The sequence below is a fragment of the Aegilops tauschii genome, chromosome 7 (genome assembly GCF_002575655.3).
Source record: "Aegilops tauschii subsp. strangulata cultivar AL8/78 chromosome 7, Aet v6.0, whole genome shotgun sequence".
NCBI lineage: Eukaryota > Viridiplantae > Streptophyta > Magnoliopsida > Poales > Poaceae > Aegilops > Aegilops tauschii.
Genome location: NC_053041.3, coordinates 38848870 through 38862767, shown reverse-complemented (window position 1 = coordinate 38862767; position 13898 = coordinate 38848870). Strand labels below are relative to the sequence as shown.

Genomic DNA, 13898 nt, shown 5'->3' with positions numbered 1-13898 from the left:
TATTATATATGATGATGCATGATGCGCGCATGAAGAGTTATTATATATCATCGGGTGAAATGAACATGGATTGGATTGAAGTGAAGGCAACATGCATGTGGTGCATGTCGAAAGTAGTACAATCCAAACTTGATCAAGTTAGGATTAGTATTACTTTCGACATGCACCACATGTTGCCTTCACTTCAATCTAAGCCATGTTTAGGCATAGCAGTACGTAGCATTGGTAAACCAAGCACGGAGATATAAGAGAGGACACTTCTCTCTAATAGCTACCTAATAACAACCTAAATTAACCCCCAAAACCCCTAAATCAGCCCCTTAAAAAAACAAAAACCTCAGCTCCAGCCAGATGCTGACGCGTGGATGCCTATTGGTCCCGGTTGGTGTCACCAACCGGGACCAAAGGCCCCCCAGCCTGGGCTGGGCGCAGCGGCCACGTGGAGGCCCATCTGTCCCGGTTCGTGTAAGAACCGGGACTAAAGGGTTAGGGCATTAGTACCGACCCTTTAGTCCCGGTTCAAAAACCGGGACAAAAGGCCCTCACGAACCGGGACAATAGGCCCTTTTTCTACTAGTGACACCACAAGATTGAATCCAAAAATTGTTGGAAATATGCCCTAGAGGCAATAATAAATTGGTTATTATTATATTTCCTTGTTCATGATAATCGTTTATTATCCATGCTAGAATTGTATTGATAGGAAACTCAGATACATGTGTGGATACATAGACAACACCATGTCCCTAGTAAGCCTCTAGTTGACTAGCTCATTGATCAATAGATGGTTACAGTTTCCTAACCATGGACAATGGATGTCGTTGATAACGGGATCACATCATTAGGAGAATGATGTGATGGACAAGACCCAATCCTAAGCCTAGCACAAGATCGTGTAGTTCGTTTGCTCAGAGCTTTTCTAATGTCAAGTATCATTTCCTTAGACCATGAGATTGTGCAACTCCCGGATACCGTAGGAATGCTTTGGGTGTACCAAACGTCACAACGTAACTGGGTGGCTATAAAGGTGCACTACAGGTATCTCCGAAAGTGTCTGTTGGGTTGGCACGAATCGAGACTGAGATTTGTCACTCCGTGTAAACGGAGAGGTATCTCTGGGCCCACTCGGTAGGACATCATCATAATGTGCACAATGTGACCAAGGAGTTGATCACGGGATGATGTGAGTTACGGAACGAGTAAAGAGACTTGCCGGTAACGAGATTGAACAAGGTATAGGGATACCGACGATCGAATCTCGGGCAAGTAACATACCGGTGGACAAAGGGAATTGAATACGGGATTGATTGAATCCCCGACATCGTGGTTCATCCGATGAGATCATCGTGGAACATGTGGGAGCCAACATGGGTATCCAGATCCCGCTGTTGGTTATTGACCGGAGAACGTCTCGGTCATGTCTTCATGGTTCCCGAACCCGTAGGGTCTACACGCTTAAGGTTCGATGACGCTAGGGTTATAGGGAAAGTATGTATGTGGTTACCGAATGTTGTTCGGAGTCCCGGATGAGATCCCGGACGTCACGAGGAGTTCCGGAATGGTCCGGAGGTAAAGATTTATACATGGGAAGTCCTGTTTTGGTCACCGGAAAAGTTTCGGGTGTTATCGGTAATGTACCGGGACCACCGGGAGGGTCCCGGGGGTCCACCAAGTGGGGCCACCAGCCCCCGAAGGCTGCGTGGGCCAAGTGTGGGAGGGGACCAGCCCCAGGTGGGCTGGTGCGCCCCCCACCAAGGCCCAAGGCGCATGGGAGAGTGGGAGGGGGCAAACCCTAGGTCCAGATGGGCCTTAGGGCCCATCTAGTGGGGCGCCCCCCCTCTCCTCCCCTTGGCCGCCCCCCTTGATGAGATCTAGGGCTGGCTGCCTCCTCTTGGGGTGGGAACCCTAGAGGGGGGCGCAGCCCCCTCCCCCCCTATATATAGTTGAGGTTTGGGCTGCCCAAGACACACGAGAACGTCTCTCTTTCGGTGCAGCCCTACCCCTCTCCCTCCTCCTCCTCTCCCGCGGTGCTTGGCGAAGCCCTGCGGGATTGCCACGCTCCTCCATCACCACCACGCCGTCGTGCTGCTGCTGGAAGGAGTCTTCCCCAACCTCTCCCTCTCTCCTTGCTGGATCAAGGCGTGGGAGACGTCACCGGGCTGCACGTGTGTTGAACGCGGAGGCACCGTTCTTCGGTGCTCAGATTGGAATCAACCGCGATCTGAATCGCTACGAGTACGACTTCCTCATCCGCGTTCTTGCAACGCTTCCGCATCACGATCTACAATGGTATGTAGATGCACTCCCCTTCCCCTCGTTGCTAGATTACTCCATAGATTGATCTTGGTGATGCGTAGAAAATTTTGAATTTCTGCTACGTTCCCCATCAAAAATAAGCTCTAGGGATAGGAGAATTAGGGTTAGGAGATCTCCGAGGGGCCCATGAGCCCTCAGGAGGCCCCCCTAGGGCGCGCCTGGCAGGCTTGTGGTGCCCTCGGGTACCTCCTAGCCCCCTCTCCAAGTCCTACAGGTGTCTTCTGTTTCAAGAAAAATCATCGTGAAAGTTTTCCGTTTGGACTCCGTCTGATATTCTTTTTCCGTAGAACTCAAGAATAAGGAAAAAACAGAAACTGGCAGTGAGCTCTAGGTTAATAGGTTAGCCCCAAAAATAATACTCCCTCCGTCCCAAAATTCTTGTCTCAGATTTGTCTCAATACGGATGTATAAAGTCACGTTTAAGTATTAGATACATCCATATCTAGACGAATCTAAGACAAGAATTTTGGGACAGAGGGAGTATAAAATAGCATATAAATGCATATAAAACAAGATATATAATATAATAGCATGGACTAATAAAAGATTATATATACGTTGGAGACGTATCAAGCATCCCCAAACTTAATTCCTACTCGTCCTCGAGTAGGTAAATGATAAAAACAGAATTTTTGATGTGCAATGCTACCTAACATATTTATCCATGTAATCTTATTTATTGTGGCATGAATGTTCAGATTCATAAGATTCAATACAAAAGTTTAATATTGGCATAAAAACAATAATACTTCAATCATACTAATAAAGCAATCATGTTTTCTCAAAATAACGTGGCCAAAGAAAGTTATCCTTACAAAATCATATGGTCTGGCTATGCTCCATCTTCACCACACAAAATATTTCATCATGCACAACCCCGGTATCAGCCAAGCAATTGTTTCATACTTTAGTGTTCTCAAATCTTTTCAACTTTCACGCAATACATGAGCGTGAGCCATGGATATGGCACTATAGGTGGAATAGAATATGATGGTTGTGGAGAAGGCAAAAAGAAGGATATAGTCTCACATCAACTAGGCACTAATGAGCTATGAAGATGCCCATCAATCGATATCGATGCAAGCGAGTACGGATTGCCATGCAACGGATGCACTAGTGCTATAAGTGTATAAAAGCTTAAAAAAAACTAAGTGAGTGTGCATCCAACTTGCTTGCTCATGAAGACCTAGGGCACTTTGAGGAAGCCCATCATTGGAATATACAAGCCAAGTTCTATAATGAAAAATCCCACTAGTATATGAAAGTGACAAAATATGAGACTCTCTATCATGAAGATCATGGTGCTACTTTGAAGCACAAGTGTAGAAAAAGGATAGTAACATTATCCCTTCTCTCTTTTCTCTCATTTTTTGGTGAGCTTCTTTGGCCTATTTCTCTTTAAAGTTCGGAGACTTATCCCAACTTGTGAGGGAATCACCAGTTATAATGACACTCTGGAGGAATTGGTATGTATGAAATGAGGTATACCATGAGAAGCCAGCTGAAAGATCGTGGATGTCGCCTAGAGGGGGGGGGGTGAATAGGCGCTTTAAAATAATTACGGTCTAGGCTTGAACAAATGCGGAATAAACCTAGCGGTTAATTTGACAAGCACAAAACCTACAACAACTAGGCTCACCTATGTGCACCAACAACTTATGCTAAGCAAGATAAACAACTAAGTGATAGCAAGATATATGACAAGAAACAATATGGCTATCACAAAGTAAAGTGCATAAGTAAAGGGTTCGGGTAAGAGATAACCGAGACACGCGGAGACGCCGATGTATCCCGAAGTTCACACCCTTGCGGATGCTAATCTCCGTTTGGAGCGGTGTGGAGGCACAATGCTCCCCAAGAAGCCACTAGGGCCGCCGTAATCTCCTCACGCCCTCGCACAATGCAAGATGCCGTGATTCCACTAAGGGACCCTTGAGGGCGGTCACCGAACCCGTACAAATGGCAACCCTTGGGGGCGGTCACCGAACCCGTACACTTTGGCAACCCTTGGGGGCGGTCACCGGAACCCGTCAAATTGCTCGGGGCGATCTCCACAACCTAATTGGAGACCCCGACGCTTGCCCGGAGCTTTACACCACAATGATTGAGCTCCGAACACCACCAACCGTCTAGGGCGCCCAAGCACCCAAGAGGAACAAGCTCAAGGGCACCAAGCACCCAAGAGTAATAAGCTTCTCAACTTGTAACTTCCACGTATCACCGTGGAGAACTCAAACCGATGCACCAAATGCAATGGCAAGGGCACACGGAGTGCCCAAGTCCTTCTCTCTCAAATCCCACCGAAGCAACTAATGCTAGGGAGGAAAATGAGAGGAAGAACAAGAAGGAGAACACCAAGAACTCCAAGATCTAGATCCAAGGGGTTCCCCTCACATAGAGGAGAAAGTGATTGGTAGAAATGTGGATCTAGATCTCCTCTCTCTTTTCCCTCAAAAACTAGCAAGAATCCATGGAGGGATTGAGGGTTAGCAAGCTCGAAGAAGGTCAGCAATGGGGGAAGAACACGAGCTCAAGAGATAAGGTTCATTGGGGAAGAAGACCTCCTTATATAGTGGGGGGAACAATCCAACCGTTACCCCCACTTCAGCCCCGCAGAGAGCGGTACTACCGCTTGGCCAGCGGTACTACCGCTTGCCCCTATAAGTGGTACTACCGCTCCCCCTCGCGGTACTGCCGCTGGGCCCAGAGCGGTACTACCGCGGTGGCAGGGCGGTACTACCGCAAACGAGCGATACTACGGCCCCCACTACCGCGGCTAGTACCGTAAAACCCGACACGAAAAAGACCCCTCGAATCGAGGCGGTACTAGTACGAGACCGCAGCGGTACTACGGCTGGGGGCTACCAGCGGTACTATCGCTCAGGAGCGGTACTACCGCTCTAGAGCGGTACTACCGCTTGTAGCACCCAAGCGGTACTGCCGCTCCGGCCCGCGGTACTACCGCTAGGAAACCAAAACTGCCATAACTTCTGCATATGAGCTCCGAATTGAGAAAACTCAAGCTTGTTGGATAGAGGAAGACGAGTAGCATCAAAACAGCGAGAAGTGAAACCTCCAACATCGAAAAGAGGCAGGGGAGGTATGCCAACAAATAGAGGAGTGAAACCTCCAACCGAGAAGAACCGGCATAACCTCCAACATCGAAAACATCATAGAAGATGCGAGTGAACTCCGTTTTCGATGAACTCGAGCTTGTCACCAAGATGACCAAGCTCCAAAACTCACAAAGAGAAGAACCAAACAAGAACCAATAAAGATGATGCAAGGATGCAATGGTTTGAGCTCTCTACGAATGATACGATCAAGCTACTCATCGAGAGCCCCCCTTGATAGTACGGCAATCGATCCTATAACCCGGTCTCCCAACTACCATCATGAGACCGGTAAAATAGAAAACCTATCAAGGGCAAACCTTTGCCTTGCACATGGTCCACTTGAGCTAGATGATGACGATCTTGACTCCCTCAAGTTGGACCACCTTTCTTGGTTGCGTTGGCTCGATGAAGACTAGTTGATTGCTCCCCCATGCTCCACTATGGGTGAGCCACTCTTCCGCACATCTTCACAAGTCCATTGTCACCACAATGGACGGAAAGCTTCAAGCATTTGATCTCTTCATGATGCTTCACTTGAACTTGCACACCGCAACATCTTCACAAGTCCATTGTCACCACAATGGACGGCAAGCTTCAAGCATTTGATCTCTTCATGATGCTTCACTTGAACTTGCACACCGCAACCTAACCCCACAAAGAACTCTCACTAAGATCATGGGTTAGTAGACAAAGCGTAATTGACAATGCTTACCACACCATGGGATCACTTGATCCCTCTCGGTACATCTTCTACGCTTTGTGAGTTGAACAAGTTGATTCACTCTTGACTTAGTCTTGATCAACCAACTCTCTTCATTTGGATGATGTCTTGAAGATATACATGAATGATCACACAATCTTCTTCTCCAAGACATGCTTGCAATAAGCTCAACTCTCACATGACCAATCTTTGGATAATTCCTTAATAACACCTTGGTCACCACATAAACTCCTTGAAACCAACACATGAACTTCAAGAAATGCCTATGGACAAATCCTTCAAATATAACTCAAGGCAACCATTAGTCCATAGATATTGTCATCAATTACCAAAACCAAACATGGGGGCACCGCATGTTCTTTCACCAGCGCCTCCCGTCGAAGCATCTAGAAGATTCCTATGTGGCTACATCGACACATTGCTCCACATACAGCAGCACCCCACGCCTGACATAGCAAAAGGAAAGGAAGTTGTCTCATACAGCCGGCACATAAGTCATGCACGTACACATGCTGCGACGGCGACCTGTACAAGACCTCCGAAGTGCTGGTGTAAACCTCCGTCCGGATACGTGAAACTCAACGTGGATGGATCATGGAAGGAAGAAGATGGTACAGGAGGTGCAGGAATGATTTTGCGTGACAACAATGGGGCAGCCATATTTGCTTCATGTCATTTTATCTAAGGTGCGCAAGTGCTCTAGATGCTGAAGTAGCAGCTTGTCTGGAAGGTGTGACCTTGCCCTTGAATGGAGTAAGGACCAACTCATCGACGAGACGGATAGTGAGACAGCAACACGTATGATCAGCGACCAGGTGGCCAATAGATCACCTGTAGCAGCGATGGTGGAGGCGACAAAGCAGCGGGCGGCTGCGGAGAGCAAAACCTAGCCGCCGCCGGGCAACCCCCCCTCCATAGCTGCTCCCCTCGCCGCCGCCGGTGTGCGCCGCTGGGCCAAGCCTGTGCTGCGTCGGCGGCGGCGGGGCAGTTCGTCCTTCCTGCAGTTTCGAGGGGCGCGGGCCGGCTCGATCTGGCAGAGGCAGGTGGTCGGCATGGAGGTGCTGTTCGAGACGCGGAGGTCTGGCAGAGGCGAGCCGGCGCGCGCGTCCGGCACGGGTGCAGAGAAGCGGCCGGAGGTCGACCTCGATCTGCCTGTTGAAGAGCGGCTGGGCGCGGGGCGCGGGTCAGGAGATCCCCGTCGGACACGGCTGGGCGCGGTGCGGCAGTGGAAGCCGCTGCCCTGTCGTTGCAGCGCAACGGTGAGCGCGGCGGCAGATCTGGGCTCGGTGCCCGGGCATGCTGATCTGGCCTTGCACTGCAAGATGGGCAGGTTCTTCGCCCCGATCTGCGGATGTGGAGTCCAGGCAGTCCAGAGGAGGTGGCTGGTGGTTGGAGGGGCTGAGGGCGTGCCGGTCTTGGGCTGGTGGCTAGGGAGGGACACCGTCGACGGTTGGTGGTGCCCGGACTTGCTGGAGCAGGGAGGCTCTAGTCATGGTGGATACGCGGGGTGCAGGGCCCGATCTGGCTTCTGCAGGCCCGACGTCGAGGAAGGCGGTGGCCCTGCGCAGCGTTGGCGTGCTCGCTTCGTTGGGGGTGCACGATCTAGTGGAGGTACTTGTCGGCCTCGGCCGGCTGAGTGGGAGTGGTTGCTCCGGATGAAAGCCTAGCCAGTTCTCGTCGGCCGGCGGCGACGACGCCCATGGGCGTCGTTATCCTTCTTGGAGGCGCCGTTGGGATCCTCACAACCTCTACTCCCAGATCAAGATCTTCGGGCGAAAGCCAAGATCCTGCAGCAGGGTTGGATGGTGGCGTCGTCTTCAACGTCATTTCCCCTCTTTAGGGCACCATCTTGAAGATCTGGATCCCATGGGTGCTTCCTACAGGCTCGACGTGCACGGTGGCTTCTGTGGCAACGATGATGAGGGTGAGCAAGGTCGGAGGCTTGGCATTGGTCGTGGTAGTCGGCACTTCTCCGACATGTCCGTGGGATTGCCTCGGCCGTTTTGTTGTTGTGAAGTCGAAGCTGCGCCGGTGAGGCCCCGGGTGGTGTACGATGACGCACAGCAGGTGGTCCGTTCGGCGATCTTCCGCGACGCCAACCTTACCTAGTTCTTCGTAGTTCTCCGTCGTTGTCGGAGCTGCGTTTCCTTATCGTGGGTGGATGGCGTTTCGCCTTGTGAGTGTAGTGTCGTGCTGCAGCTAATAGGGCTGTTGCTTTTCTTTTTCTTTGATCTTCGGATCTTCACCATGTTGTTCTTCCGCTGCTTTCTACTAAATCTGAATCAAGCCAGCAATTTGCTGGATCTTTAAAAAAAAAAAAAAGACAAAGCAGCTACTAGCTCAGCAACCACATGAAATACTAGCCGTTCGTCGCGAGCAAAATAAAGCGAGTCATGCACTTGCACGTATGGGTTCTTCTCTTTCTATAACTGCTGTTTGGTTACGATGCGTACCTGATGAGCTTAACCTGCTGTGTGAGCAGGATTGTAATGTTCCTGCTTAAGTAATGGAAGTGCTCTATTCGCAAAAAAAAAAAAACATATCAAATATCTGCCACCGCAACAGGTTAGATTTAAAACCTCTGTATGAAAATCTTGCTCACATGCAGGCCAATGCTACGTTGCCAAACATGGGGCAATTACAAAGCTGCTAATCAATAACTATGAGAAGTTGGCACAGAGTTGTGTTGTAGCCTCTTGTAATTGTCTTATGCCTTCTATAAAAATAAGGTATACTTTTGCCGTACTCTCGATAAAAAAGAAAAAAAGAAATTTGCACAGAGTTGAAATACCTGTAGCGTATGTTCTTATTGGTACCTTACTTTTGGCTAGCCTATAGTGGCCTAAGTTCAAGTATTTAACTAAAAATAGGACCTATTCTGGGCCATACAATGCATTACAGACGTATGATCATTACCCTTCAACCGGGTTATTCTATTCCATACTATAGAAAGAAATAAACCTTTGAATTCAGCATTATTCCAAGACTCCTATTTCAAAGGTAAGAGGGATCTTGAACTAAGAAATAGACCTAGCAGCTAAAACTACTCGATACAACGATCTATTAGATCGCGTCCTTAGACACCGCGATGCCGGGAGGGTACTCCTAAGGGATTGAAGACCATATCAACGGGTGGGTTTTAAGAACGAGTGATTGCCCTTCTCCGACCCTTACTGCCCAACCGGAGAGCGGACGGCTAATGTGTTCCACTTATTGAACAGGGTCTATGGTCGGTCCGTGACCCCTGGACGCCGAGTGGGCGAAGCCGATTTGACTAAAACTTGGAATGGAAATGAGTAACTGCCAAAGCCAAAATCCTTAGGTGGTTCTGACCCAAATTTCAGTGACCCATGCATCGGCCACAATGCAGTGACGGACTGGTCTATTGGTAGAACCAAACGAGTCCAGCGACACAGGCGCCTGAGAGCAGGCTGACTGGGCCTTAGACCTAGCCACGCTGCTCGTGAATGGATTTCTGTTGCGATGAGTTACCCTCGCGTGTGTGTCTTGTTGAGTGAGTCAATGATATCCATTTTGGGGCAAACATAATATTCCCGGTACCTTCCAATCCTAGCATGTGCATGAACGCATGAAGTAGCAAACATCTATGCAGCACGCCATGGAAGTAGCATAGTGGTAGGGAACATAATGCTAGTATCTATGGCTTTCGTAGTGGCATCTGCAATATATATGGAGAGATGGGCTAGTGTGCAATGGGTACATATATATAGTACCACCAGGTAGGGTTTTTTAGCAACCGACGGGAGCCCTGCATTTTCATTGTGTGCAAAAGAGTTAACCGGTTTGTACAAACATCCAATAAAATACCCATCGAAACTCACCTACCTTTACAGACTGTTGCCTCCAATTAAGGTGCATGTGCACTTCAGTGTATTGGCAAAGTTCCACGCCAAGCATTGCTAATGAGCCCTGGACCAGTTTGCAGCATTATGGCGATGGGTTCCAGGTTCTTGCGGTTGTCCATGTGCACTTCAATGTGTTGGCTACGTTCCTGATTCCTCACATGTGACTTGTGCGTGGCATACAAGTTCAAGACAGCAAAACTTTAGCGAAAGACAAAGAATCAAAATCAAAGCTGTCCCTGGCCTGATTTTTGTCTGTTCGATAAAGAACCAAAGATGGAGAAAGAGTGATGTTGTCAATATGCTAATCTTCGGCCAGTCTGGTTACTACTTCCTTTAAGAAAGACCCAGGGTCCCCTACCTTGTATGTCATCATGACGGGTCGTGCTGCCTTAACGGTTACTTATACCGTTGTTGATAGGATTAGGGAGCCTATAGCTCGGGATAGCTAGTTTGGCTGATCCGTGAGGATGGTTTTACTTTATGAGCGTTGATGGGTGAGTTCAAATATCCAAACCGGCGATGAACAAAACTGTCAAATGAAAATTACAAATATATATCCATAAATATGAAGGCCATAAATCCAACCCTTAGGTCCGACAGAATATACACGCATCAACACTCATATAATAGTTTGTTGTTCACGGTTAGGTTCAAATATGCAAAACGGTGACCAACAAAACTGTTGTATGAAAGCACTGTGGGGTAGCTAAAATAGACTAGACACGATACCACTGAGCGATTTTTAGGAACCTAGCAGAAGTTTTGGGTGGTATACCACAAAACAGGGACGAGGTCCCCTATGAGGAGTCTTGCTAAGGAGGCTCGGTTCGCGCGGCTCGAACAAAGCAAACGATGCCAACCTGTGGATTTCTGACATGAGTAGTGCTATTGGTATTTACGAGTTTTACGAAAAGTTTTACTTACTAGTCTATGTGGCGACGGTTGGCTGAAATCAGGGCAGCAGTTACACAGCTAAAATGAACAACTTCGTATATATTTTGTAGAATCTGTAGGTAGGAATAGGATTTTCGTTTCTGACATAAACCATACGTCGTGTGCTCATCACAAGGTAGGCATTTTTTTCCTGTTGAAGGAAAAGCTAGGTAGAGATACTTGCCTTGAGGACGTGAAGAAGGAACATGTCCTTGCCACGCACATGGATGCATGCAGAACTAGTGCATCACCAGTTGGCCTGCAGCCCGTGTAAAAGCCGATTTGAACAAGACACGAAGCCACCGGCTGGCACCGTTGCGGCGCAAACATCGATAAAGAGGCGAGGAGGACTAGAAACAAAGCCACCTGCCGGCGGAGGGAGGAGCTAGCGATGGCGGAGCTCGCATCGGGCGCGGTGAGCTCGCTACTTGGCGTCATCCGCAATGAGGCGCTGCTGCTGGGCCGTGTCCGGCACGACGTGCAGTTCATCCGTGAGGAGATGGAGAGCATGCAGAGCTTCTTGACGCATTTGTCAAAGAAGGCGCCTGCCCGCGGCGAGCACGACGAGCAGATCCGCACGTGGATGAACCAGGTCCGGCTGCTTGCCCAGGACAGCAACAACTGCATCGATATGTACCTGTACCGCGGCAACCCCGACCTTCATCTCGCCAGGGGCGGCATCCAGCGCTACGTCGCGTGGCTGCCCTGGTTCGTGCACAAGATGATCGCGCAGCACCGGGCGGCCACCCAGCTGCGGACACTCAGGGAACGGGCCCGTGACATCGGTGAACGGCGATTGAGGTACAGTATATACACTCTGTATTTTGCCCTTCATTCTCAAAACACTGGCCACGTTTGGATACAAAGTATTTTTAAAGTGTTCTTTTAATACCACTATTTCTACACGTGCATCCGTGCCGCAACACTCGCGTTCCCTGCCCTCCTGACGCAGCATGACTCGCAGCACTGGTCGTGCTTAGCGCCCCACCTCACCTCCCGGCGGCTCTCCTTGCAATGCCAGTGATGGCTCGTACACTAGCCAGTATCAAACACCGCACTCAGGGACAGAGCCAGGATTCTAACATGGGGGGGGGGGGGGGGGGGGGGGATTTTCCGTGTGGAGACTGACTGAAAAAAAAAACTTGTGCAGAGACGGTTGTGGCTTAGGTTAATGAAAGATTTCATCAAGGGAAGAAAACATGTGGTGGCTTTGAACAATTCAGTTTTTACTAACAGTTTCCATACAAGAAATAGAAAGGGTAATTCACATGCTAATGAACTAAATCTTTCTACTACTGGAAGGGATAAACAATGAAAAATCTTGTCTCATTGGTTAGGACTCAAGAATATTTCCTAGTTACTCCCTCCGTAAACTAATATAAAAGCGTTTAGAATACTAAGGTAGTGATCTAAACGCTCTTATATTAGTTTACAGGGGGAGTACAATTTTATGTATACAGTTTGTGTTGTTCCAATCCTTTAGTTCTAAAGGTACAGATTAATCTAATTAGAAAATATAAGCCAAGGATGAAGTAAAGAGAATGAGAAACGATAGTAATATAGTCTTTATGGCTTGCCTCATGGCCGATCATGCTAGCTGTGAGGCCGGCTGGCCGGCCATGCATCCCCACAACCTTTGGATCGCCTTGTTGGGACAAACCCGGTCCGGCGACGAACGCCGAGTAGGCTCCAGCGACACGAAGCCGGACGAACCCCAGTCTCTCTCCCACTCGGACGTACGCAGGTGGAAGAAGAGGAGCACACTGACACAAGAATTTCCGGCGACAAACGCCTCGTCGCGCGAACGGCGCCACGCCGCACGAACGGCTCTTCTTTTTACTCAGCTCAAACTATGGCACATACCACGTACATCCAACCAACTCAGACCGGCCTCTATTTATAGGCTGGCACACACGCCACCTCCCCTATTCTGATGCATGCTAACAAACTATGGAGTCTATCCGGCCAGCTAACAACTTATCTAGCTAACTAACTATCCTATCACGCCATGAAGCTAGCTAACTAACTAACCAACTCGCCATGGCCACGAGTGCACGCGCACGCACGTACACCATCGTGACACACACGCACACACGTACTCTGGGTGCATACCCGTCACAGTTTATTTCTAACACGCCTTTGCCCCTTCAACAGTCTAGATCTTGATTTAGGAAGGAATTGCACGGCGCTGAATACGAAACTGCCCTAGACGGCGGCTATACCTTAGCGATAGAATCGGAGGCAAGTAAAAGAAAAGAAAACAAATGCTGATTACGTCCTTCGTCTTCTTATTGTGGGCTGCTGCAGGGGGCTGCTATGGATGGGCTTTGTAGTTTTGGACTTCACGTGGTTAGGGAAGGCGAAGTTAGGCATGCGTTCATTATTTTTTCCTTATTTTTACCGGTTGCTTCATCGTTATTAAGTAAAACAAAATCGTTGAGGGGGGTCTAGCCCCCCCTCGCCCCGCCTTGGAATCGTGCCTGCCGGCACTCCCCTTGCCCCTCAATCCTTGCAGCATAGTTTGCTGTTGCAGACACAATGGTTGGAGTTGCGCAGTTTGGCGCGGCTAGCCTTTCCACTTGCAGCAACACCGGATGATGCATTAGGAACAAGTCGGAGCACGGTGGTTGGAGTTGTGCTACTCATCTCCGCTTGCGGCAGCACCACCGCGACGCTCTGAGCACCGCACTCTCCTCCATCGTTGCTTGCAGCACACTGATGTTGCAAAAGCACTACCACAGCGCCATGCGTTCGTCATTTAGCACCGTCGCTGTAACAGAAGCATCGCTGCGGCTGCACAACATCTCGTCCCTGCAATGCCGATACACAACCTTGATGTTGCAGAAGCACCACCGCAAAACCATCCCGTAGTTGTTCAACATCGTGACTGTCGCAGAAGCATCGCCGCCGCTGCATAGAATCATCTTTGTCGCGCCGGCGATGTTT

General features: G+C 49.3%; 1 protein-coding gene across 1 annotated transcript; it reads left to right on the top strand.

Moving 5' to 3' along the window:
• The first annotated feature begins 11343 nt into the window (after positions 1 to 11343).
• Positions 11344 to 13161, top strand: LOC141026726 (disease resistance protein PIK6-NP-like). Its single transcript, XM_073503569.1, has 2 exons — positions 11344 to 11753; positions 13107 to 13161. Exons 1-2 carry the CDS (start codon positions 11344 to 11346, stop codon positions 13159 to 13161), a joined length of 465 nt encoding a protein of 154 aa, XP_073359670.1.
• The last annotated feature ends 737 nt before the right edge of the window (positions 13162 to 13898 follow it).

What these genes read in the sequence shown, in the direction of transcription:
- LOC141026726 (XM_073503569.1), top strand. Translation starts at nt 11,344, where the DNA reads ATGGCGGAGCTCGCATCGGGCGCGGTGAGCTCGCTACTTGGCGTCATC. An exon ending in ATCGGTGAACGGCGATTGAG is followed by an intron (nt 11,754 to 13,106) that starts GTACAGTATATA and finishes CCCCTTCAACAG; the next exon opens with TCTAGATCTTGATTTAGGAA.